The sequence below is a fragment of the Eublepharis macularius genome, chromosome 17 (assembly GCF_028583425.1).
Source record: "Eublepharis macularius isolate TG4126 chromosome 17, MPM_Emac_v1.0, whole genome shotgun sequence".
In the NCBI taxonomy this organism is placed as follows: domain Eukaryota; kingdom Metazoa; phylum Chordata; class Lepidosauria; order Squamata; family Eublepharidae; genus Eublepharis; species Eublepharis macularius.
In genome coordinates, this window is record NC_072806.1 from 36,595,000 (window position 1) to 36,619,351 (window position 24,352).

At 44.4% G+C, this 24,352-nt stretch overlaps 1 protein-coding gene across 4 annotated transcripts in view; it reads right to left on the reverse strand.

The window, feature by feature from the left end:
• Positions 1-688: 688 nt before the first annotated feature.
• Positions 689-24,352, reverse strand: part of SYNRG (synergin gamma) — a 96,855-nt gene continuing 73,191 nt past the window's right edge. For 3 of the 4 annotated variants that reach the window (XM_055001167.1, XM_055001165.1, XM_055001164.1), the window contains 7 exons: positions 22,846-23,009; positions 19,191-19,244; positions 17,582-17,678; positions 15,557-15,705; positions 12,105-12,215; positions 10,039-10,074; positions 689-4,782 (listed from right to left, as the gene is read on the reverse strand). In XM_055001167.1, coding sequence (XP_054857142.1) covers positions 4,651-4,782; positions 10,039-10,074; positions 12,105-12,215; positions 15,557-15,705; positions 17,582-17,678; positions 19,191-19,244; positions 22,846-23,009 — 743 coding nt within the window. In that variant the 3' untranslated portion in view covers positions 689-4,650. The remainder of the gene's footprint in view (positions 4,783-10,038; positions 10,075-12,104; positions 12,216-15,556; positions 15,706-17,581; positions 17,679-19,190; positions 19,245-22,845; positions 23,010-24,352) is intronic. The other variant, XM_055001166.1, reaches the window with a different exon arrangement.

A 24,352-nucleotide genomic window follows, 5' to 3' on the forward strand; every position in this document is an offset into this window, starting at 1 on the left:
CCTGTATTTCCCTCCCTGCTGCTCTGTAAATGCTAAACTTTAAGCTTCCAGGACACCTACAGATCCCGGCAAACCTTGAGGTAAGAGAACACGTGCTGAACCTGGGTATTTCTTAATGTGTGTTTTGGCTCTTTTCTGCTTGAATTTGATTCTTTTCAAAAAGTTGCTAGTCGTGGTGGTGGCAAACTTGAGGTGAGCACCAGTCGTACAAGGAATGCAGGATTAGGCAGGTCAAGATTGCTTCTGGGGGAGGACAATTGAACCTGCCAGTTGAATCATCTTTAAGGGCTTTCAAAGTACAACAACAACCCTGCAGGATGGAACCATCTAGCCCATCCGCTTGCTTCCTACACTGATCAATGAGAAGCCCCCAGAAAATACAGAAAAGCAGCTTATGCCAGCAGAAGCCCCTCCGTCTTTGGTTGCACCCCAGCAGCAGGTATTTAAAGAGATATACTGTGCCTGAACAAGGAGGTTTCATTTAGTTAATAGCCATGGTCAGATTTACCCTCCATGAATTTGTCTCATTAAAAACCACCTAAGCTACCAATCATCCCGAAGATGGGTGAAGAAGTGTTTTCTTTTGTTGGTGTTGAATTTATTGCCCATCAATTTCCAGTCCAATACCCCTCCCCTGAAATTCTAATATTTGGTGAGATGAAGAAAAGGAGAGACTTCACCAACGGACTGAAATAAAATAAGGTTTTTTTAATAGAGAATCAGCAGTTTCACAGCAATCAAAAAGTTTGTACATCATCGCAAGGGAAGTAAATCAGGGTTTTTTTTTTAAGTTCTCAAGTTTTAAAAATATCAACACCACCACACCACAAAATAAAACAAGAGCTTAAACTGCAGTCATAAGAGCCACAAAACCATCCTAGAGGCAATCAAGGCAGTTTCAGAAAACAGTAAACACATTAAAAAGTTTTCCCATTGTGATGCAGCCCCTTTAAAGCTACATGACATTTTCCCCACCTGAAAAAAATGAAACTAAATATAAAGAAAGCATAATACCAACATGAGTTAAAATAGCAGCTAGTTTTCCGTTTGTAAAGGCTGATCCTTTTAACTAAAAATTCTATTCCTTAATCTCCAGGGGAATTTTAAAAAAATTGTTCCCACCTCTCTGTAACATATTCATGGCCATGACTTACAAGGGCAGCACTTGTTTGCCCCTCTGCCTCCCAATTCCCCGACCGGCTGTAATCGGAAGCAACTCACAAGTTCCTTAGAATGTTTACAGAATATGGCCCTGATCCAGGGCAAGGCGAACAAGTTCTGATCCTGCTGGAACAAAGAGGACTTCCGCTTGTGATAATAAGGTTTACGTGCAAATTTTCTCGGGGTTGGGCCGTCAAAACACAGCCTTCACAAGTGGGACCCCTTTTCCATCCTCCTGCCAAGGTGATCCATTACGGGGGGGTGACTCTGAGCCCACTTCTTCTGGCAAGCTTGGCCTGCTTCGCCACAATTGAAGAAGTCAAGATGCTGCAGTTACTGGGCAAGGGGCCACCATGGGTAACCTCAAAGGCTGCCCACATACAAGAACCCAGAAGATGGGATGTGCCGGAGTACCTGTTGCTGGCTGTGGAAAGGGAAGGTCCCACAAGCGCAGGAGAAACTTATGGTTCCATAGCAGAAAACAGAGCGGCCTTCGAGATTCTGGACTTCGTATTACTCTAGACTACAGGCTGAGTTGATAGCTGCAGTGTTTCCATCCCCAATTGGCTGGCCTGTTCACAACCATTTGATAAATCACAGATGGAGCCATTGCTTAGGTTTATATTCCACCCCCTGCCCAGCCATGCTGCACCTGACACACTTAGGAGCATTTGGGTGTGCGGCACTAATGACAGCAAACTGTAATAAGCCGCTGCCAAGTCAAGGAAAACAGAAACACAGCCTCTCAGGGAATCCACAGACATACCCCACTTTGTACAGCTGCAGTCAAGACTTGACAACAACAAACAAACAGAGAATGGGCCTAACTCCCTCCCCCTTAGCTCCAGCTATGTACATAACACACTCACTTCGATACGTATTCTGCTTTGCCCAAGAATGAAAAAGGTGCATTTTGAAAAGTGACACCCCCCTCCCAAAGGGTTAAACCCTGACCCATTAAAACCTGCCCTGCATTTGTTAACCTGCAGTCAATTAAAAAGCAAGATAAAGCAAGCAGAACCTGACACAAAGAACTGGAAAATACCGTAACCTTGGATACAGTTTCCAAGGACACTGGGGCCCTGGGCCAGACGAACAGCAGCAGAGGGGAAGGTGAACAGGATGCCGAGTCTTTCGAACTGGAGGTGGGGAGCGGGGAGCAGAATAATCTCTCCCAATGCAACAGCCTTTTGGTAAAAAAATGTGAAGTTGTTTGTGTCAGGCAAGACACAAAAATGCCTTTCTTTTGGTAGACAACATTGGTAACAGAACCCAGATGGCTATTTCCCCCCCTCCAGTATGTGTTATGGGCCTAACATGTTCACAATTCAGTAAGCTCTGCCGTAATTATAGTTGGAAATTCTGTCTCCCTCCACCCCTACGACATGGCTAAAAAGTGGGCTGGAGTTATCTAGAGACAATAATAGCACAAGAAGCCGAAGCGTTGCTTGGAATGGACGCTTGCGGTGGCGGCTCTACAGCTGAGCATTCAGGCACCAGCTGACGCACCCCTCCCACTTCAACAGCTACTGGTGCAAGGGTCTGTGGGGGTCCTATATGTATTTGAAAAAGCCTTTCCTTCCCCTGCACAGCTGTTATACACAAAGAGCTGGTTTGATTCAGCAACATGCATAAGACGACTCTCCCAAAGGTTTATGCGCGTACAGTTTGCCAAATGCTGGAGCCAAGGAGGGTTTGCTAGCCACCTGGCAAGGAGACAGCTCAGGGGATATTCTGTAGCCTCGTGTAGAACAGGTGCTGTAAATTTACCCCGAGTTGACTTTATCATGCCCTGAAGTAATATGAGAATGAGCTCCCAAAGAGAAAACCGGGTTAAACATGGGACTGAAAAGGCCAAGAGCGCACCACCAGAAGGTACCATGCATCACGGGTATAGTAGTGCACAAATGCCCCATGGCATCCACAACACGAACTCAAACTTCAGGACTGGTTTATTATCAAGGCCCGAGGAGCAGGAAATCATGCACGCTGTGCCACGAAGCGCCTAGCATTAAGTATTTCACAAGCCCACCTGCTGCAGAGCTGTAAGGGGAACGGAGGAGGCTTTTCTTCATTTTAAATTGGACCCTGTTCTCATTCATGTCATGTGAGCTCATTTGCACACTACTTTGGGATATGGCAAAACAGCCACAAGGTGATGCCTGCACAATGTCTGCTAACTGGCAGAGGAATCAGGATGGAGGTGAGACACAGCTAAGAGGCCACCAAACATCGTAAGTCAATAAAATGACATACAGGCCGCCTTGGACTAAAAATGAATGCCAAATGGTGGAGAAGTGGGTGTAGAGCAGCAACTAGTCCAAGCCAGCAGACCCTTTACCTTGCTGTTGCCTAATTAAGATGCCCTATTCTATTTCAACACTGTGGCATGCAGCTTTAGAAGAAAGAAAAAGACCATTTGTGGACCTTTAGATTTCCACAACTATGATAATCCAGATTATTTAAGCCACTTGCTTAAGGGCAGGCCAACACTTGCCACCCCCAGACTGTGCAAGAAAAAGGTTTTCTATCAGAGCACATCTAAGAAATGACAATTCAACCAACGGAAGACAGTATTTTTGCTTAGGAAAGGTCTGTGCTTGCCCCCAAATTGTATGAGTCACATATAGTGGTAATGCCCTTAGAAAAATGACACAAGTTTATGACAAGACCCTTGACTTCATGCCATACTGCCACTTAATTCTAAAAAAATTAAAATGAAAATAAAGACTCCAGTCCCTGGACTCATTGAGGCATGTATGCAGTAAAAATTTTTTGAGAAACATGCTAGATCCGAGGACAGCAACCCTTTTGCCTGGTGCAAGAACCCTTTCCCCAATATAAGTGCAAAATAGCCTCTTGCATCGGGGAAGGTACTAAGGGCCACCACTGGGCCCAATTCATTATTTATTTCCAGACAGGGATGGAGAAGCATCAGAAAATCTGAGTCGACAACCTCCTAAAACCTACGTTGTCAAGAGTTCCCTGTTGGAGGGTTCTCAGGCTTAGGAGCCAGGAGACTCATTTAAGACCTTATTTAAAACACACAAACAAACCCCTTTAGGTTTCTAAGATCCACTGCAGCTTGAAATGCAAGTCACTTCTTTACCGTCTTGGAGGAGGAATTTTCATTGCCCACTTCCCCAAATTTAGAAACAATGGTTTACCGCACTTGACAAGCAGTGCTAGTCAAATCCCACTCAAGAAACGCAGCAGTTTGTACCTCAGGGCGAAAAACAAAGAAAAACTGCATTCCGAATCCTTCTTTACAAAGTCCTTCACAAGGAACTAGGAGATAAATAGTGGCTTTTGCACCAGAGCAGCAAAGCCTGAAACAAAAACATTTTATAAATACTCTAACCACTTACTTGGAAAAAACGTCACATTTATTGCCCCGCCCCTGCAACCCACCTACCCCTTCGTCCCCACCCCGCCCCCTTCCAGTGTATAGTTCCCTAGCAGGACTGCATCGAGTCAGCAGAAGTGTCTTCAGAGCAGATCAGGCAAAATGAGACCAGGAGGTTTGGGCTCCACGCAATTGATCCAGAAGTTGGCGCAGCTGGCATGGTACTGGTGCCCTCCATAAGCAAGTTTAAAATTGTCAGCCTCTGAATTAAAGGCCTGTGGAGGGAAAAGACAAAACAAATCAGAAACCTGCCATAGCCCCACGTGCTACATAAGGACTGGATTGTGGCGCATATGGTTATATCGACGCACTATGCACGGAGACTAAATTTTTATGCCGTTTCCCAGCTGCTCTATTACCATGGGACTATTTAATGCGGGTCTGGCTGCATAACGTGGGTCTGACTGTTTTAAGGGGGCCTGGAAAGGACACAGCAATGGATGGTGCCAAACAATTTTAGGTAGTTATTGTAGTGTTTATAAAACAGCTCTTTTAAAAGAAGAGGGGAGGGGAGTCAGAGAGAAGGAGAGGTATAAAGGGGCCGCATCTATTCACTGTGGCTTTTGGGCTGCAGGATCCTGCCCCCTCCCCTCCCGAGCCATTCCACTCTCGTGTGCAACTTTTCCACGCCGGCCATAACCAGACTCACATCCACATCATCCGTGGTTACTATTAATAAGGTTTTGTACTTTGATCAGTTTGCAAACTCACATTAAGAGGGAACCAAGTTAGCATGATTCATTTTTAGTGCCAGGACAGATTTAACACTAATCCACGGTTACAGCTCACGGGTAAAAGTGTGTAGGGGGATACTTGACTCCAGAACGGTGATACTCAGTGGCTTAGGAGGCACAGGTGGCTCTTTAACATGCCCTCTGTGGCTCTTCTAAGAACTGTTCCCCAATGTGGCACCTCCCTCAGGTTTCAGGGAAGTGGGCAAAGTCCTTGCCCAGCAGGCCTTGTGGTTTGGCAGTTGGTTTCCACCTTGAAACTGCTGTCATCGGAAGAACAGATACTCTGCAAGCCTCCCAGAGGTGCAGGCCTCATTCAAGGTATTATGCATGCAGCTCTCTGTGAGCCACAAACAGAGTGCTACTGCTCCAGAGCAGTGTATCTTTGAGGCCGATTCCCAATTTCACGAACCATGGCTAGAAACAGAATCATGTGATATCAGTACTAGGACATAAACCCAAGTACTCAATCGGCATCAAGATGGCGACAGTTATAATTGCCACAGTTCAAACCATTTTACAATTGCTCCACGTGGCCCATCATCTTCTCCTGGATCATAACCAGATACTGACCTATGGAGAGACATTTTCGATGCCATCCTCATGGCAAGTGTAATGCACGCCCAGCCCCAAATTGCAAGCAGCTAGAGCCAAGTGCTTAAAATCTTGACAGGAGTGACTGAGAGGTGATATGACAACCGTCTTCAAGTACTTGAAGGGCTGTCCTATACAGGATGGCACAGAGCTGTTTTCCATTGCCCAAGGTCAGACCAGAACCGACAGGTTGAAATTAAGAGTTTTCGGCTAAACATTAGGAAGAACTTCCTGACACTTAGAGCAGTCTCTCAGTGAAACAGGCTTCCTCGGGAGGTGGTGGGCTCTCCTTCTTTAGAGGTTTTTAAGCAGAGGCGAGATGGCCATCTGACACCAATGCAGATTCTGTGAACTGAGGCAGATCATGAGGGAGAGGGCAGGGAGGGTTACATCAGTGCTTAGTTCTTGTGGCTCCTTCTTACATGCCCAGGGTAAGGCTGATCACCACCTTGGGGTCAGGTAGCAATTTCCCCCAGGCCAGTTTGGCAGGGGATCCTAGAGGTCTTTTGCTATCTTCTTGACATGGAATAAGGGTCACTGTGTGTGTATGGGGGGAGGTATTTGTGAATTTCCTGCATTGTGCAGGGGATTGGACTAGCGTGGGACTCTAATCTGGAGAGGCGGGTTTGATTCCCCACTCCTCCACTTGAAGCCAGCTGGGTGACCTTGGGCTAATCACAGCTCTCTGCAGCTCTCTCAGCCCCACCCTCCTCACAGGGTACTTTGTTGTGGGGATAATAATAATATACTTTGTAAACCGCTCTAAGTGGGCATTAAGTTGTCCTGAAGGGCGGTATATAAATCAAATGTTGTTGTTGTTGTTGTTATTAGATGACCTTGGAGTCCCTTCCAACCCTAAGATTCTATGAAATATTATAAAACCAAAACCTGTCTGCCACCTCCACTTAAATTTGCTTTTAGTTTTATTGGTATATGTTTCCTCCCCTGTGCTTTAGGAAATTTTAATTGAAAAACATAGCAACTATTTAGTACTAGTATAAAATAATAGTAAAATAATTATTTTATTATTTAACATAACTACTAAATGCTTTATTTAGAAAGCTATAGGCTATATATTTTCTAGATTAATACAATACACAAATGCCTTGAGTCACTGAGAAAGGTGGGTTTTCAATTGCCCATAAATAAATGCTACTTTTATAGCTAAATTCTATTTTCTAAACAAAATAAGCATCAGCAGTGGCTGTATTAAATATTACTTGTTTAGACAAATAGTATATTCAACTCACTTTAGCAGTTTGATATATTAATTTTCTAAATAAAATTATCATTTAGCAGTAGCTGCAATAAATAATTACTATTAATAATAAATGCTTGTTTGATTTAGAAAACAAAATATATTTATTCTGACACTGATTGCAGTCTCTCTGACCTCAGAGAGGGCTGCTTGCTCTGTAGCTGCCTTAGGCTCAATAACCTTTAAATCGCTAACAATTCCTTTGCAGCCATCATCTGTCTGAATCAAACAAGCTGAAAGGCACCTAATTGGGGTGTGTGTTTGTGAGAGGGGTATAGATATTCAAGGGAACAAACCCCAAAGGCTAAACTTCAAGGTTTTCTGTTGGTTAGGCAAAGCAACAGAATAGGGGTCCTTGCCAGCTGCATTAATACTGCTGACCGACTTGCTGAAGCATTTCTGGAAGTCTTGTTAGAAGAGGAGATGGGAAGGCATGGCAAAAGGTTCTCTCATTGGGTCTTAAAACAAAATCAAAAGTGATTTGTTTTTCAGCAAGGAACAGACTAACCAGACTCGGGGCTTGCTTGATTTAAAATATTTTATGTTAATTTTACGTAAAATGTGTGGTGTTAACACAGTGACTGTATTCTGTTACACTTAATGATAAATATTTTTAAAAAGGTCCTTACACAAATTTTAGGCGGGGAGGGTGTGCAAGGCGGGTTTTCAAATCAAGATCCCATTGGGCAGGGCACCTTTGAGACTGAGCTCTTTTGGACCAGTTTAGGGATGCCAGTCCCCTGCTGTGGCAGGGGCTCTCCCATTCCAACCCTCCACCCCCTGCCCCTGCTTACCTAGCGAGCGGGGGGGGGGCGGTATGTGCCTCCTGGGGTGCACCCCTAGGCAGAGCAGCACTCTCTTGGGCAGCACGGCATGCTCCTGTGTGCTGCAGCAGCCCAATTCGGTTGGATTCAATCTCAATTTGGCCCGAATTGGACCGCTGCAGAGCACGGCTGGATTCGGGCTGAATCCCCCCCCCAGGGGAGTGCAAAAGTGCTCTCAGGACAGCCTGTGACTTGCATGAAGATATCACTTCCCGGAAGTGACCTCATTGCACAAGCCGGGAGCTCACATGCACATGCAGTGTCACTATGTGTATAAAATAAGTGCCAGGCCTCTGATCTTCCGCCCCGGGGGGGGGAGGGGTCAGGGGACCTGGCAACCTTAAGGTGATGTAGTTGATGGTGTGTCGGGCTATGATCTAAGAGACATAGGTTCAACTTCTCCCACTCCGTCATGGAAGCTTGCTGGATGACCTTAGGCCCGTAGTCAATGGGGAAAAAGGACGGCCGCACCAAGGCAAAACAAAGAGAAAAAGGCAAATGGTGCAAAGGGAAGAGTATTTAATAATTATATAACCCCTATGTATTTCACAACAGCTGCTTCAAGGGGATCCCTACAACAGCCCCAATCCAAATCAGAATGTTCCCTGGATGCTTTTTCACATTAACAGGTCAGGAGACCTCCTGCGGAAAGTGTAATTCAGCCCCCAGCTCCCCTCCTTTTTTAAAAAAAGGACAAGCCTCAAGCCCCTGTGGTTGCTTTCAAAACCTTGAAAACGTATGTACATTGTTTACTGAAGTCTCAGGGAAAGTAGGGCGAGGTGGGGCAGGTCCATTTCCAACTACTGCAGAAAATGTGTGTGCTGGCAGGATATTACCTGCACACAGGGCTTTTTTTCTGGGAAAAGAGGTGGTGGAACTCAGTGGGTTGCCCTCGGAGAAAATGGTCTCATGGCTGGTGGCCCCGCCCCCTGATCTCCAGACAGAGGGGGGTTTAGATTGCCCTCTGTGCTGAGCGGCGCAGAGGGCAATCTAAACTCCCCTCTGTCTGGGGATGGCCATGTGACCATTTTCAAGAGGTGCCAGAACTCCGTTCACCGCGTTCCAGCTAAAAAAAAGCCCTGCATGAACAACCCCTTCACTTCAGGCATCCTATAAGTTAGTCTATTTCATATCTACAGACCTCCTTTTCTCAGATCTACATTCTGATTTTTGCCCAGGGCTGCAGTGGTTAAAATTGTCTAACCAGGATCTGGGAGACCCAGGTGCAAATGCTCGCTCTGCCATGGAAGCTTGCTGGGCGACTGTGAGCCAATCACACACACTTAGCCTGGACAGAGAGTAGAACGACGTAAGCCATTTTGGGTCTCTATTGGGGAGAAAGGTGGGACGCAAATGAAGTAAATATGTAAAGAATAGACTTTATCTCAGCAAATCTGTGGACTCTACTCATGTTCATTAAGATACTAAAGGGGAAGAGGGAGAAGTTTGCAAAGAAAGATGGGTAGGCGCAAGGGCACTCAACTCCTCCTGCACCTGATTTTTCCCAGGCAAATACTTTAAAGTCACTCCGGCCCAGTTGAGTTCATTGGAGCTAATATGCTGTAAGAGACTGATAATCCAGCATTACACTCCTGAGCATATGCCTGTATGTCTTCTATGGAGGCTCCAGGAACGATGAAGTCTCATTTCAACCAGTTTCTTTTCCAACAGAATGCTTTCGATAAACAAAATTGTTTATTTAATGCAAACATGACCTGAGATGTCCGTTGTGCTCCCTGAATGTCTTAAAACACAATCGAGGCAACCCTGTCCCAGGCCAGACATGCAAGAATTGATATGCAGAGTTAATTGCGACTGCAACTTCTTTGCCACACAACAACACACCAGCACAAAATGCAAAACTACTCACGAGGCAAGAGGCATGCCAACACAACAAAGAAGAGAGGAAGCAACACCAGCACAAATTAGTCGATTAAATCAAGAGGTTAGAGAGAGTCACAAAAACTGTGATTGGACACATATGGAGAACAAGGGCAGCGGTCAATGCCACCTTCTTGCCTTGGGCACACATGAAAAGAGAAAAAAAATGTCATGGGTTCGTACTTCTCTAGGAGGTTCTTCCGCAGGCTTGTCTTCTTTCTGAAACAATGTTGAAACCAAAAAGGTCAACACAATTGCCAAAACACAGGAGTCAGCTGGCAATAATTGCCCTCCTGTTTAAAGGGGCGGTGGCGGGGTGGTGGTGGTTGTCCTCTGTTCCACTGAGTTGTTCTTCAGCGGCTCTCTTTACCCCTTTGACAATCAAGCAGTACAGGTTCCCAAGCTTACCTGTCTTCATTTGAAAGATCTTGAGCAGCAGCCACAGAGAGTTTGTTTTTGTCTCCAAATCACAAACTACAATTGCTCACTTTCCTCTACAACTTGGTTTGGAATCCTTCTTTGGAGGAAGAGACCAACTTGTAGTTTGGGAATCGGTTGCAATGACCAACTTGGGTTCACTGCAAAAGCCTCTAGTTTCTGAGCCACACACAAGGAAGGGGAAGAAGGATCTCCTTGCTCACATACTGACAAACCACAACTCACTTCCAGTAGTATAACTATTTCATACTGGTACTCATACCTTCTTTTTCCCCCTACGAATGTTCTCTTTCTTTCCCATTCCTTATAGAATCATAGGGTTGGAAGGGACCTCTAGGGTCATCTAATCCAACCCCCTGCACAATGCAGGAAATTCACAACTACCTCCCCTCCCCACACCCCCAGTGACCCCTGCCCCATGCCCAGAAGATGGCAAAACACCGTCAGGATCCCTGGCCAAACTGGCCTGGGGGAAATTGCTACCTGACCCTAAGGTGGCGATCGGCCTTACCCTGGGCATGTAAGAAGGGGCCACAAGAACTAAGCACTGATGTAACCCTTCCTGCCCTCCCATCATGATCTGCCTAAGTTCACAGAATAAGCATTGCTGTCAGATGGCCATCTAGCCCCTGCTTATATAACTTATGATTAAGTGTTATTGTACATTGAAAAATGTCATTGATAGAAATATTTTACTGTAACACAAGAGGAATTTTTAAAAATCGTAGGGGAAGTCTATATGAACCACGAACCTGCCCATACAAGGCATTGTTTGGTTTTTAGGGTATTGTGCTTGATAAGCAGGAGACAGAGGGCCTTTTGTTCACCAAACACACAGAAGAAGGCCAGCGGAATGGACTCAGAGCTGGCATTCCCTGCATCCCCAGACTGTTGTTGTGATGCCAGCCCAGTCATATTTTTAGAAATGTCACATGACTGTGGCACTGTCAGGAGCCTTCAGGGCCAGAACCTAGAACCTCTGGGTTTGTGCTTTGCTGCCTCCTTGTGATGAACACCATCCAGGCTACGCTCTAAAAGGCTTTACAGGCTCTGATACCCTCCTAAGCTCCAGGGTAATTCCAGATATCCAGGCAGTCCACTGTTTTCGCTTTGACATGGAAGTGCTATTAAAGCTCCCAACACAGGCCCGAGAAACCCTTTCCCCCCTTCGCTTTAAGTTTGCGTTTTGCCACACAACCCTAAAGGAGCCCATAGAGGCACACTGCAGTTTTAAGTAAGGATATGATGAAGTTACAGATTACAAAAAACAACAAAACAGGAGGCAAGTTGCACCGGAGAGAGGAGCAAAATTCATTGTGGCATAATCTTTCTTGAGTCTGAGCTGCCTTCATGGCTTCCCCTTTCTGTTGGAATATATTTTGTTCATCTTTTAAGGCGCCATTGGCCTCCTGTTTATTTTGGCTGCTGCAGACGAACACGGCTAGCCATTAAGACCAAGCGAAGCAGCACTGAGACTTCGCCTGGCTGGCTGGCCGCCGTCCCTTTGCTGGATTCCCTCCAACTCTAAATGCCCAAAGCCTCCCTGCCTCCTATTCCCCCACCCTAACAACCTGCCAACAGTTCACCAGTGGCGAGGCACTGTGTAGTCTGTTGGGTGGCAGAATATTAGAGAGAGCCCATCTCTGCCTACATCACAGGTCTTAGCTTGTATAATACGTCAGCTAAAATTACGTCAGCTAAAATTAGTGGAATAAGTGTAGCAAAACACAGCAAACAGACAAAACCCCACACACATTCACAGCAAATGCAAAAGGGTTTTAGAGGGAGGGAAATGTTGCTTCTGTACTTACTTTGCTTCTAGAATCAACGTTCAAGAGACAGACGCCACAAGCCAGCTCTTGAGCATTTTTAATTCCTGGACGAAGCATGCAAGAAGAGAAATCCAACGAGTTTTCATCAGGCTGCAGGGGCAACAGGGAAAAAACACATATTTTACTCCATAAGTTAATATAATAAATGACGTGAGATTTGCTGCTACCCACCTTACATCCCTATGTTAGGAGAAAGGAAAGAATATTAATTTTAGTATTTTGAATAAATAAATAATTAAGATGTAGTATCAGCCGCCATAACACGCTTAGTCGGCTTTTAAAAGGCTAAAGGGCAAGACTGTCACAGCTGCTACTATCCACGACAACTATGTGGATCCTCCAGGTTCAGAGGCAGTCCATCTCTGCATAGCAGATGCTGGAAAGAATCAGCAGAGGAAGGCCATCATTGTCGTGACCTGTACAACGGATTCCCAGAGGCATGTTGGGAGCAGACTGCTTGGCTACAGGAAACTTTGGTCTGATCTAGCAAAGAGCATCTTATCAGCTGTATTTAAAATTAAGCCTCCATATACAGTGGCAATATACATCTAAATATCTAACACTGGGACCAAATTACAGGGGACAGCTGTTGCCTTCATCTTGCTCTCTCTGTAGGCTTCCTGGTTGGCTACTGCTGGAAACAGGACAATGAGCTAGGTGAACCACGGCTTGGTTCAAAAGGCAATTTTTAACATTTTTAGTTCACCTTCTCACAGTGCAATCCTAAGCCGAGTGACATCCTTCTAAGCCCACTGGTTTTAATGGATTTAAAGGGTGTAACTGTTCAAGACTACACTGTTGTACTAGCAGTGAAAAAAAAGACAGACTTTATTGCAGATCTTAAAAACTCTCCTCCAAAATTATCCACCTTTCCTTCACCATGACATCCAAGAAGCAGAGCACAATGAGCAGGGTTTTACGTGTGTAACATGATTGGATGTGAACCATGTACAGAAGACAAAAAAACCCTGGTCTAGGAGGGCCCATAGAATTGGAAGCCAATGTCCCAGTCCTACTAGAACACCACCAAAAGACAGCGGTGGTAGTATTGCCACCACTTCTCCGAACTAGCGCTAGTTCAGACACTGGGGGAAACAAACCTTGAGTCTTACTGGCCAGCTGCGCTGAATCTCCATGAAACAGTTTCAAAGGCCAAACCAGGCACTAGTTTAGATTAAAGCCAAGGATCAAAGAAGCACCACACTGTTATGAAGAATATTTTGTTTATTATAAATATGCACTGAAAGATTATATACTGTAAAGTTTGTAAAAGGACAGGTAAAACAATAACGATCTAACTAGACCTAACATTACACATACCAAGCAGAGTCTCTTGCCATGATGGAAACTTGCAGGTATTACACAGCATTCTTAGTCAGTATGAACGTGTCTAAGTCCAAGGCATCAGGTGTCCAATCCCAGGGTGATTGGACACCTGTAACCAGGGCTTTTTTTCTGGGAAAAGAGGTGGTGGAACTCAGTGGGTTGCCCTCAGAGAAAATGGTCACATGGCTGGTGGCCCCGCCCCCTGATCTCCAGACAGAGGGGAGTTTAGATTGCCCTCCGCGCCGCTTGGCGGTGCGGAGGGCAACCTAAACTCCCCTCTGTCTGGAGATCAGGGGGCGGGGCCACCAGCCATGTGACCATTTTCAAGAGGTTCCGGAACTCCGTTCCCCCACGTTCCCCCTGAAAAAAAGCCCTGCCTGTAACCAATGAAGTCCCCAGGAAACAGAACAAAGCTCAAAAACAAAAAGCCAACTGACTTCCCCAATTTTATTCCCAGTTGCCAGCAACCAGGGGAGATGCTATGGACCAATGAATGCCCTGCAGTGACAGGTGAAGACAGACAGAATGCTTGGCCTTGCCTCTAACCTTGGGCCTTAGCACTTGTGCTGCAAACTAAGCTTTCTTTAGATTTATTTTCATTGTGGCAACACTTGCTCACAATTCAGAGACTCTGGCCAATGAGGCCTATTTCTTTACCAATTGGAAAAGGATGGTGAAAGGCTGGACTATGTTCTATTTGCTAGGAGTTGCGATTATATCAAATTGCTGGGCTATTGTTTCTTGGGTTAGGCAAATCTCATTTGGCATTCATTATTCTGTCCAATTGTCAAGATCCACAGATACTAATAATTTCATAACGGTTGTTCTAAAGATTTTATTGTATTTGGTTTTGCTATGTGAACTGCCTCATGCAGATCCCTGGAAAGGTGACAAACATTTTCTAAGTAAACAAATAAATTGACCTGATAAACTCATGCCACATCTTTAGGAGAGGATTCTGCCTTAATTGCATTTTTTAATGGGCACACCAGCTTCATAGTAAGTTGAACATCTTATTAGAAAGACTTATGTTAATGTTCTTCCTTTTCCTGGAGTGTTAACAGCCTAGTATCTGGATTTCCTTTACTGGTTATTGAATAATATTAAATTAGATATTTGACTGATCTGAAGATGTCCGGTAGATTTATTTTTTTAATTTATTATGATTGTCAGTCCCTGGCAGTTAGGTCCCTTCAAGTTCTCCACAGTTAACACACAGGTGTTCCAGCTGAAGCAACTTTATTAGGGATCCATACAGTCCAAAGTGTTCACACCAAGGTAGCATTTGGCAAAAGTGACTATTCAAAAATGGACACTACTCATTATAGGGAAACTTCCCACCCTTTGGGTCCGTTGACATTCTGGTGGAAAACCCCAAAGAGTTACATGGGAACGGATTAGTTTGGGCTAGACATAGTACAGAATGAAATCACTGCAGTCTCTGAGAAAAGATACTTCGCTCGCTGCCCGCAGCTGGCATCCAAGGAAACTTGCTCCAGAAGTGAAAGTAAATACTTTCGATAGATAACAGACAGCCCCACTGGCTCAGTGCATTATAAGATAGCAGTTTATACACTCGCAGATGATTTATACAGAATACAACCTTAGCCAAAAGCAAGGCAGAAAGAGAGTAGCTTGTGAATGTGAGGCCCAAAATTTGAGAGTGACCTCTTGGATCCCAAATCAGTTTCCCTTCTTTAGTCTTTCCTTAGAAAACAACTTGATAAATTCAGAAGAGGAAGACAGACGTAGCAATGTTTATTAGCTAGGCCAATTAAGTCAAACCTCCATGTTCAGAGGCAGCTGACCCTCTACATTCAAGATTGCTAGGGACAGAAAATGCCTTCAGTGCAAGTGGTGCAAAAGTATCTGGTCAGTCCAGAAACGAGACTGGATAGGCCCAATCTAACCAGGCTATTTATTTATTTACTTTCTATATTTACAGTCTGTCTTTTTCACTGAGATGCAAAGTAGATTACACAGTGCAAGTCAATACAACCAATGTGAATGTCTAATAAGCATATACCAAGACTCAGATTAGAAATATTAGGCATGCTACAGAGTGCAAATATAATGAAGAGGCCCCATTTCTTTTACCGCCTTACCGTTAAAGCAGCCAGTGACATGAAGCCAATCAGGTTGTTCCATACTTTATCAATATCCTTCAACAGCTGCTGGAGTTTCTCACTACAGACAGCCGTAGCTTTGATGCCCAACTCAACTCGTTTTGTTACTCTGTAAACCTCAACGACCCCTATCAGAAGTTGAAGAAGAATTTAGGAGGGTCACCAAGCAAAGCTCTGACAGACATCCTACAACATGAGGCTAGGGGTGGGGGTGGAGCGGGGGAGAAGAGGGACCACAGCCATTTATAGTGCGTGCAGATTTTGCTCTTCCATGATGACATAAACATACTATTTATGTTTGTATTTTGCATTCCAAAACAGGCTGGAAAAGCAGGATCAAAAAACATAATGAAAATTAAATAGAAATTGTTCCATGGGGAAGCAAGACCTCGGCAGGAGCTGAATCCAGATACAAGGGAGGGGTGCCTGGCTGCTTTCCCCCCTCCTCTATCTGGTGGCCTCAAGTCATGGCAACTGGAAGTTGGAGGGACAACAGCCCTCGGCAGGAGCTGGATTTGGACATGATGAAGGGGAGGCCTGGCTACATTAGCCTCATTACGGGACCCAGGGCTTTTTTTCAGCTGGAACGTGGTGGAACAGAGTTCCAGAACCTCTTGAAAGTGGTCACATGGCTGGTGGCCCCACCCCTGATCTCCAGACAGAGGGGAGTTTAGATTGACCTCCATGCCGCTGAGCGGCGTGGAGGGCAATCTAAACTCCCCTCTGTCTAGAGATCAGAGGTGGGGCCACCAGCCATGTGACCATTTTCTCCAAGGGCAACCCACTGAGTTCCACCACCTCTTTTCCCAGAAAAAAAGCCCTGACGGGACCCCAATATAATCTTTTTCTCTTTTAGGTTTGAAGTGATCCAGCACCTGCACTGGAACCGTCCAGATAACTTTCCCAGCTGCATATCTATGAATCCTCGACCCCTTTAGGACCCCTCCTCCTCCACCGGATCTGTCTCTGGTAAAATTACATAGCTGACCAGTTCCAGTGCAGGATCTTCATACCCCAAAGTAAACTTGCAGGTACGAAAACCTTTGCTTTTAGATTCTTCCTTACAGCCTCTAGAAACATACTTCACAAGCCTTTTAGGACTGGATGTCGGATGGCACTTGTTCTGATCAACCATGTACAACGGCAAAGAGAACAGGAGAATTTTTTTTTCTTGCATGGAGGTTGAAAAGTAAGCAAATTTTTCTAACACAGTAGCACTCCGTTTGTGGGTTGTGGAGAGCCACATTTGCAATGACTATCAAGCAGAAAAGCCATAGGATCATGGTATGCATTGTGTACCACCCCACCACATAAATCATATAAGAAATTACTACTAATTACTACTACTACTAATACGAAAGATATAGCTAGAAGCTTTTTACTTACCTGAGTACCCCTGAGATTTTACAGGTTCTCTCTCCCCACCAGTGCTGAAAACTTAATAGGCAGCCCTTGTATATCTGGAGTGAAGGGATGGACTTCCCTCTCTGCCTTCTCTCTCTTTCCTCAGCACAGCAGCTCAGGCCAGAGAGTGAGACTGCAGAGGTGCCTGGAGGAGAGCAAGCTGGCCCTGAAGAAAGGGGAGTGAAACCACCACCACCCATCACCTACTGCAGCCTGCTTGCTCTTTCCCTGAGCGGCTGCCATGATGGTGGTTACACTCCTTTGCCTGCAGCCAGTTTGGTCTCCTCTTGGCAGCTGGGATGAGAGAGCAGAGAATAGGAAGGGGCAGGATTTTGGAGAGGATGGGCCCTTTACTTCTGTTCTTGGGATGAGGCTTGCATCTTACTCATCCTCCAATCCCTCAGGCAGCAACTGCTTCAAGGTACGAACCACACTTGTCAATCACAAGCCCTACTGAGCAAGGGCCTCGCTACTTTTCTGGAACACAAAATAGGGGCCACACCGGGGAATGGTGCTCATAAAAGCCACATGTGGCTCCCAAGCCACTGAGTGAGTAGCACTGTTTTAACATCAACAAGATAAGGTAAAATGAAACCATACCTAACAAATACTCCATGCCTTGGGCAGACTGAATTACTTCTGTGCACACAGAAGAACTGCTAATGCCATTCAGGGTGTCATTTGCCTTCTTGATGATCTAGCGAAAGAAAGAAAGAAAGAAGAAGAAAGAAAGAAAGAAAGAAAGAAAGAAAGAAAGATGAATGATTAATCTACCATATGAATGATTAATCTACCAGAACAGTAGATAAGCCAAGTGAAGGTATCTTCTCTGGCCACCAACATAACAAAAACAAAACCTTGTTTAGATGAAAAGGCAGAACCTTTCTGGTCACCAGCAAGAGTAGAAAACATTTCTAGGGTTAGATTCAGGCATGCCTCTTTTTTCCTGTTTCAGCATCTACTACCTGAGCTATCCTTTTGTCTCCTCTGGATTAGGAGCCTTTGGGACAGAAAAAAAGGATGTCTTTTCAGACCATACAACCCTTCTACCTTTCCCTGAGCACTCAGGATAGGGCTGAGCCTGGAAGAAACCCAGCCTGCAGCAGGCAATACTTTCACTTCCATCAGAACCAGGACTAGCTTCTCGAAACCAACTAGTGACATTAAAAGCCCAAAGAGATGCCACAATCTTTAAAGGTGCATACAAAGTTGCCTTATACAGAGCCAGACTGCCAAGGTCCGTGTGGTCTGTTCTGTCTGGCAGAGGGTGCCCAGGGTCTCAGGAAAAAGTCTTCCACTGGAGATCCGTTCCCTGCCATAGCCCCTCCTCCCCTATCTGCAGCCCTGCCCCGGACAATTCTGCTTTCTCACCTTAATCATGAAGCACCACACTGCACCTTCCTTGATTAGATCCAACTTTATGTCAATACTACTCTGCTCATCTCCCAGCGGGTAAGGACTAGAGATGGGCACAAACCGAAATACAAACCAAAATTAAGCACGAACCAGGCCGGTTCGCGAACCAGCGGTTCATCAGATCCCATTTCTGACGAATCGCCACGAACTTTAGGCTGGTTTGTTTGGTTCGTTTTTTGGTTCCTCACTTCAGACAGCCTGCTGCCAATCAATCAGTTTCTTAGGCAACAGGGGATGGACTTCCTGCAGACCTTCTGCTGACCCGGAAGTGACCTTCTGCTGACCCGGAAGTGACGATTTTCTGATCTGGATGTGACATTTTCATGAACCAAACAAACTGGTTTGTGAACCAGGGGCAGGTTCGTGAAAGTTTGTGGTTCGTGAAACTTGACAAACTATAAACCACATGGTTCGTGCCCATCTCTAGTAAGGACCACTCACAGCTGTTAAGAGATGGGCAGACTACGATTGATTTCTCTTCTACTGGTCTTTGTTTCAAGTTGGCCTCCCTTTGTCATACTGCCCATTTCCACCTCTCTGTGGCTTGTAAGTTTAAATACAAATATTTGTCTGCAACAGATGTGTATGTGCCATGCCTCTGATGAAGTGAGTTCTGACTCACAAAAACGAATGCTGGAATAAATGTTCTTAGTCTTGGAAGTGCCACTGAGGTTCTGTTTAATTTTGCCTCGCTTATTCTTCCCAACTAGAAATGCTTGAGTGTGTGTGTTTTTGCAGCTGATACAAAAGGACCAAAACAAGTTATTCTGGTAGAAGGAGACACCATACTTACTTGGAGTGCACTTTCCAAGCATCTCTGCCATTCATAAGCATATCTCTCGCTCTCCTACATGACAAAGAAAAAAAAAGGGGGGGGAGAAATCACACCATGTGCTAAACCAGGGCTATTTCAGGACTTTTTTCTTACACGGAGGATGACAAAAATCAGAAAAGGTGCCCTCCAGAACTGAGGATTCTTTTCCCTTGAAACACACTTGCAGAGATGTAAGAAGTGGTCCTCAGAAGTTGCTGTCCACTCTGCTAACTGGGAGGTGCAGACCAAGGAGGAATGTATCCTTGGCTAAACCATACCACATACCTAGAAGGCAGGGATCAAACACGCCACAGCAGCACAGTAAGAACACCACATTATGATCTACACACATCCCACAAAATGGCAAGGCAGATTCCTTCTGGGACTCCAGACTGGAAATAATCGTGAAATAGCTTTTTTGAATGCTATAAGACTAAGCACATGAAGGCGTGGTTTCCTTGATGTGCTGCCTTCTTACATGCAAGGAGGTCTTTTTCTTTAAACATCAGGGAACATTCAACAATATAATCCCATGCACAAAAGTGTTGGTGGTGGGTCTCTACGCTCCAAATGAGAATAAAACTGGATTTTATTTTTAAAAATTGGGGAATGTTTAACAGATTTAGCATTTGAAAATTGTTGTTTGATGGGGGACTGGAATGGAGTGATTGACCCGAAGATAGATAGATGCTCGAAGAAACATATTAGGACAATCCAGGGTAAACTGCCTAATGTTTTCTTTGATTTAATGGACAATCTGGGTCTGATTGATCTTGGGAGACAAAAATGGTAATGCAAGAGAATATACTTTTTTCAGAAAGACATAGATCTTTCTCGAGAATAGATACGATTTTGACATCAAGGGTCATTGCCACCAAGGTAGTTAAAATAGAGGTCCTACCCAAGACCTTCTCAGATCATAATCCTGTAGCTATGACTTTTAGGGGGGGTGGAAAGGGTTCCTTTAGGTGGAGATTAATGAAGCTGTGTTACAAAATGAAGAGATTACTAAAGACAGTAAAAATAAACTAAAATAATTTTTTGAGTTAAACGAAGGCACAGACATGAGAATGGTCTGCGATGCAAGTAAAGCATTTATTAGAGGTTATCTAATCCAATATAATGCTCAACTGAAGACAAGGAACCAAGAGAAAAAGCAACATATTTTGGAGGAGATATAGAGCAAAGAGGAAGAACTAAAGAGAGCTCCTGGCAATACAAAAATATTGCAACATATTAAGATCTTACAACAACAACACTTGATGTTAATGACAAGATAAATGGAAATTAAATTACGAAACAAAGAATATTTGAATATGCAAATAAGCCAGGGAAATGGTTGGCTTATAAATTGAGAAAGGAGAGAGAAAAGAGAATGATATTGAAAATATAAGAGACGGATAAGGTATTAACAGAATTTGAAATTGCCCTTTGTACAAATGATGAACATGTTATTTCTAAAATGTATAAACAGTTGTTGAGGTTTGAAATGGAAGAAGAGTAGGTAAAAGAATGTATGATAAAATGGAGAAAAATTTGGACATGACATATTAATGGAGCAATGGGAAAATGGGGTGAAGGGGGTTGAAATTTACACTAAGTTCTAGCATCAAAGAACATTTTTACAAGATGATGTATCGTTGGTATATGACTCCTGAAAATTGGCTAGAATGTATAAGGGTGCTTCAAATGTATGTTGGAAATGTGCTAAACAAGAAAGGACATTTTATCGTATGTGGTGGACATATAAGAAAGCAAAGAGTTTCTGGTTGCAGATACAATAATTGATTCAGAAGATTTTGAAGACTAGAATCCAGTTGAAACCAGAGATTATTTTGTTGGGAATAATGGACAGGCAGTTGGAAAAAAGCTTTGGAACTTTGTTTTTATATTTTATCACAGCAGCAAGAGTACTTTATGCACAAAAGTGGAAAACTCCAACATTGCCTACAGTGGAAGAATGGTGGACAAAAGTTTTGGAGTTTGCGTCAATGGCAAAACTTACTTCATTGATTAGATAAAGGACATTAGTTAAATTTTGACAGAATGGAACCCGTTTATAGTTTTACATGAAATGGATAATAAGGATTTGATGATATCTGGATTTATAGATTAAGAATTATGAACAATGGAAAAAAGAGGGTCTTATGTTTAACTTATAATAAGTGAGACATTAGTAATGATACATACTTGTTACGGAGAAATCGGAACTCAACCTGCAGTTTAGTTTTTAGGGTCTTTTTGTTTTATTTTGTTTATGTATTGTTAGTGTGTCTTTAGAATGTTGTGTTTTTCTTATCTTCTATGTTTATTGTTTATAACTTTTATATTATTGTTTATAGCGTATAGTTTAAATAAAGAAAATGAAACCAGAAAAAAAATATAATCCCATGCATGCAGTTTGCAGCAATACTGTGCGGCGCTTTGAGTGCTGAACTAGGACAAATTCTTGCTCATCCATGAAACTCAGTGGGTGACCTTGGGAAGATTCAATTTAACTCATAAAATAGATGCATGGATAAAAAGGTGGTGTGTGTGTGTGTCACAGCCATGTACATCATGGAAGGAAGGATAATCAAACAGGAAGCAAGATCAGAACTATTGCCATGTAGCTTTGCTAAATACACTCCGCTCCAAGAGCTGTCTGGATACATCATCTTATATTGCAGGTGTAGCCTAGCAGCCACACAGCACCTGCTGGGAATGGCTGTTAAAAAATAAAGGAGAGCCCAGGGCTTTTTTTCAGCTGGAACGTGGTGGAACGGAGTTCTGGCACCTCTTGAAAATGGTCACATGGCTGGTGGCCCCGCCCCCTGATCTCCAGACAGAGGGGAGTTGAGATTGCCCTCCGCGCCGCTCAGCGGCGCGGAGGGCAATCTCAACTCCCCTCTGTCTGGAGATCAGGGGGCGGGGCCACCAGCCATGTGACCATTTTCTCTGAGGGCAACCCACTGAGTTCCACCACCCCTTTTCCCAGAAAAAAAGCCCTGGGAGAGCCCATTTGGGTTCAGGATGCCGCTGCAAAGGGAGGAAGGGTTCCGCCCCCCACAAGCTGTTTTCCTACATCAAAACAGTGCTGGTGTGTGTGTTGGTGGTGGGGAGGGTTATTTCTCTGTTTTAGCTGCTTTATGCGGCGGATTCTGTGCATGTGGAGTAGCAAAAACAAGGAAATAACTTCAGCAAAATTTCTGTGCAGAAAAACTGCTTGCAAGAGAAAACAGGAACTTTTCTTCCCTCTGTGGCAGCATTCCAAGCCGCAAAAGGCCCTCTCTTATTTTTCAGCAGCCATCCCTTATGGTGACTGCGGGGAAACAGGAACCAATCTTTAAAAGCCTACTTTGGCCTTAAGTCTCATGAAGTCAAGGGTCTTAGAAGCATGCAGCAGTTCATGATTATGCTGCTGGAATCCGAAGTGCAAACCAGGCTGGATCTTGCCTCTTCCATGAACTCAGTAAGCGGCCTTAGACAAGCCAACCATTGTCAGCCACATCACCTGCATGATGGAAAATTATACTGGGTCTCCCTTACAGGGCAGTTGTGAAGCCAAAGTTTTTTAGAATCTAAAGCACTGTGGAAAAGCGTTCATCGTTTTTTCTTGGATCTTTTCTGCTTCCTCCTCAGCATCGTTCCTTACCTCTACTTCCCCCGTCAGATCTTTATATTTGTCTCTGATGACAGGTAGGGCAGGTTTCTCACTCAGGGTATTTGACCGATCTCTGAATGGCTGCTCCAGGGATGGCAAAGGTGAGGAGCGGCTTATCTCTCTGTCACCCAAGCTCAAGCTCCTTTTGTGAGATCCTGCAAGGAATGAGAGAGAACGCTAAATGCACCCTCCCTGTTCCGAAACAGTGCACCTCCTAAAACCAGCTGCTGGGGCCCTCTGTGCTCTACTTGGAGGCCTTTCGTGGCATCTGCCTGGCAGGTTTGAGAAACAGGGTGCTGGACTAAACAGACCATTGGTTTAAACCCCATGGCTCTTCTGATGTTCCTAAACTACCTATTCCCAGCGCCTATTAGAGGAAATGCAAATATGAACTAATCTTGCAGAGTACAAATATAACCACAGTATGGGAGGAGAGACAGAATTCAGCAGCGGTTGTTTTCTTGTTCATTTTTTAAAAAGCAATTTTCGTACCTATGTGATTGTGAAAATATGCTTAAAAGCATGCAAAGTCAGGGACAAGAGACTGGAGGTCTAATATAGCCCCTCGAAGGCCTCCAGTTTGCTCCCTGCTCCCATCACACTGTTCTTCACCTTTGCTACTTTCTCCCAAGCAGGGGCATAGGCAAAGGCCTCTTGAATCCCAACATCAAAAAGGGAAGAACAGAGGCCTTGACAAAGCCTTCGCCTTATCATGAACCTCAGCAGTTCACTCCCACATATGTCAGGGCAAGAGTGAAATGGAGGGGCACTACGGAGCCACCTGATGACTCTGCTCAAAGCACTTCAGAAGAGGTGGTGTTAAAGAGCCCTTTGCCTGCACTCTCCATTTGTGTGTCAGCCAATGCTGTGAGCCCTTTGCTCAGCTGAAAAATATTTTAAATTACTTGCTGATCAGAGGTGCAGGTAATGCCAAACAGGGAAATTCTTTAACATTTCAAGCACTTGGAAAGGGGGTACGGCACTGCCCACTTCCCTATGGCTAACAAAAGCATAATAAGAAAAAAGGAAAACATAAAAAATATGTAATCTGCAAAATGTAGTGGCTGCAAAATTTAGCTTTGTCTGGTTCAGGGTACAGAAGTCTGATTAAAGCTTGCATAATATTAGCAAACATCCTCTGGGTGTTGTGCTATAAAAAGCACCACTCACTCAGCTTCAAAGTATTGCTTAACCAGTCTGGTAAGCTCTCACCATATCTATAGCATCCTCCTGTTCTGAGGGTAGCTCCAGTTAAAGAGTAGCTGAAAAGATCTTTCTCAGCCTGACACCCTGGACAGTGGCTGCCATTCAGACAGTGCTCAGCTAAATGGGGGCAATGGTGAGACTTAGTAAAAAGGTAATTTTACATGTTTCCTACAGCCCAGCTCAAGTTAGTTTGATGTTTTTGGAGTTCTCCTGAAATTTCTACACTGCACTAGGCATTTACAATGTGCATTATGACTCACTCAGGTGCATGCAGCCACAGTACTAAAAACAA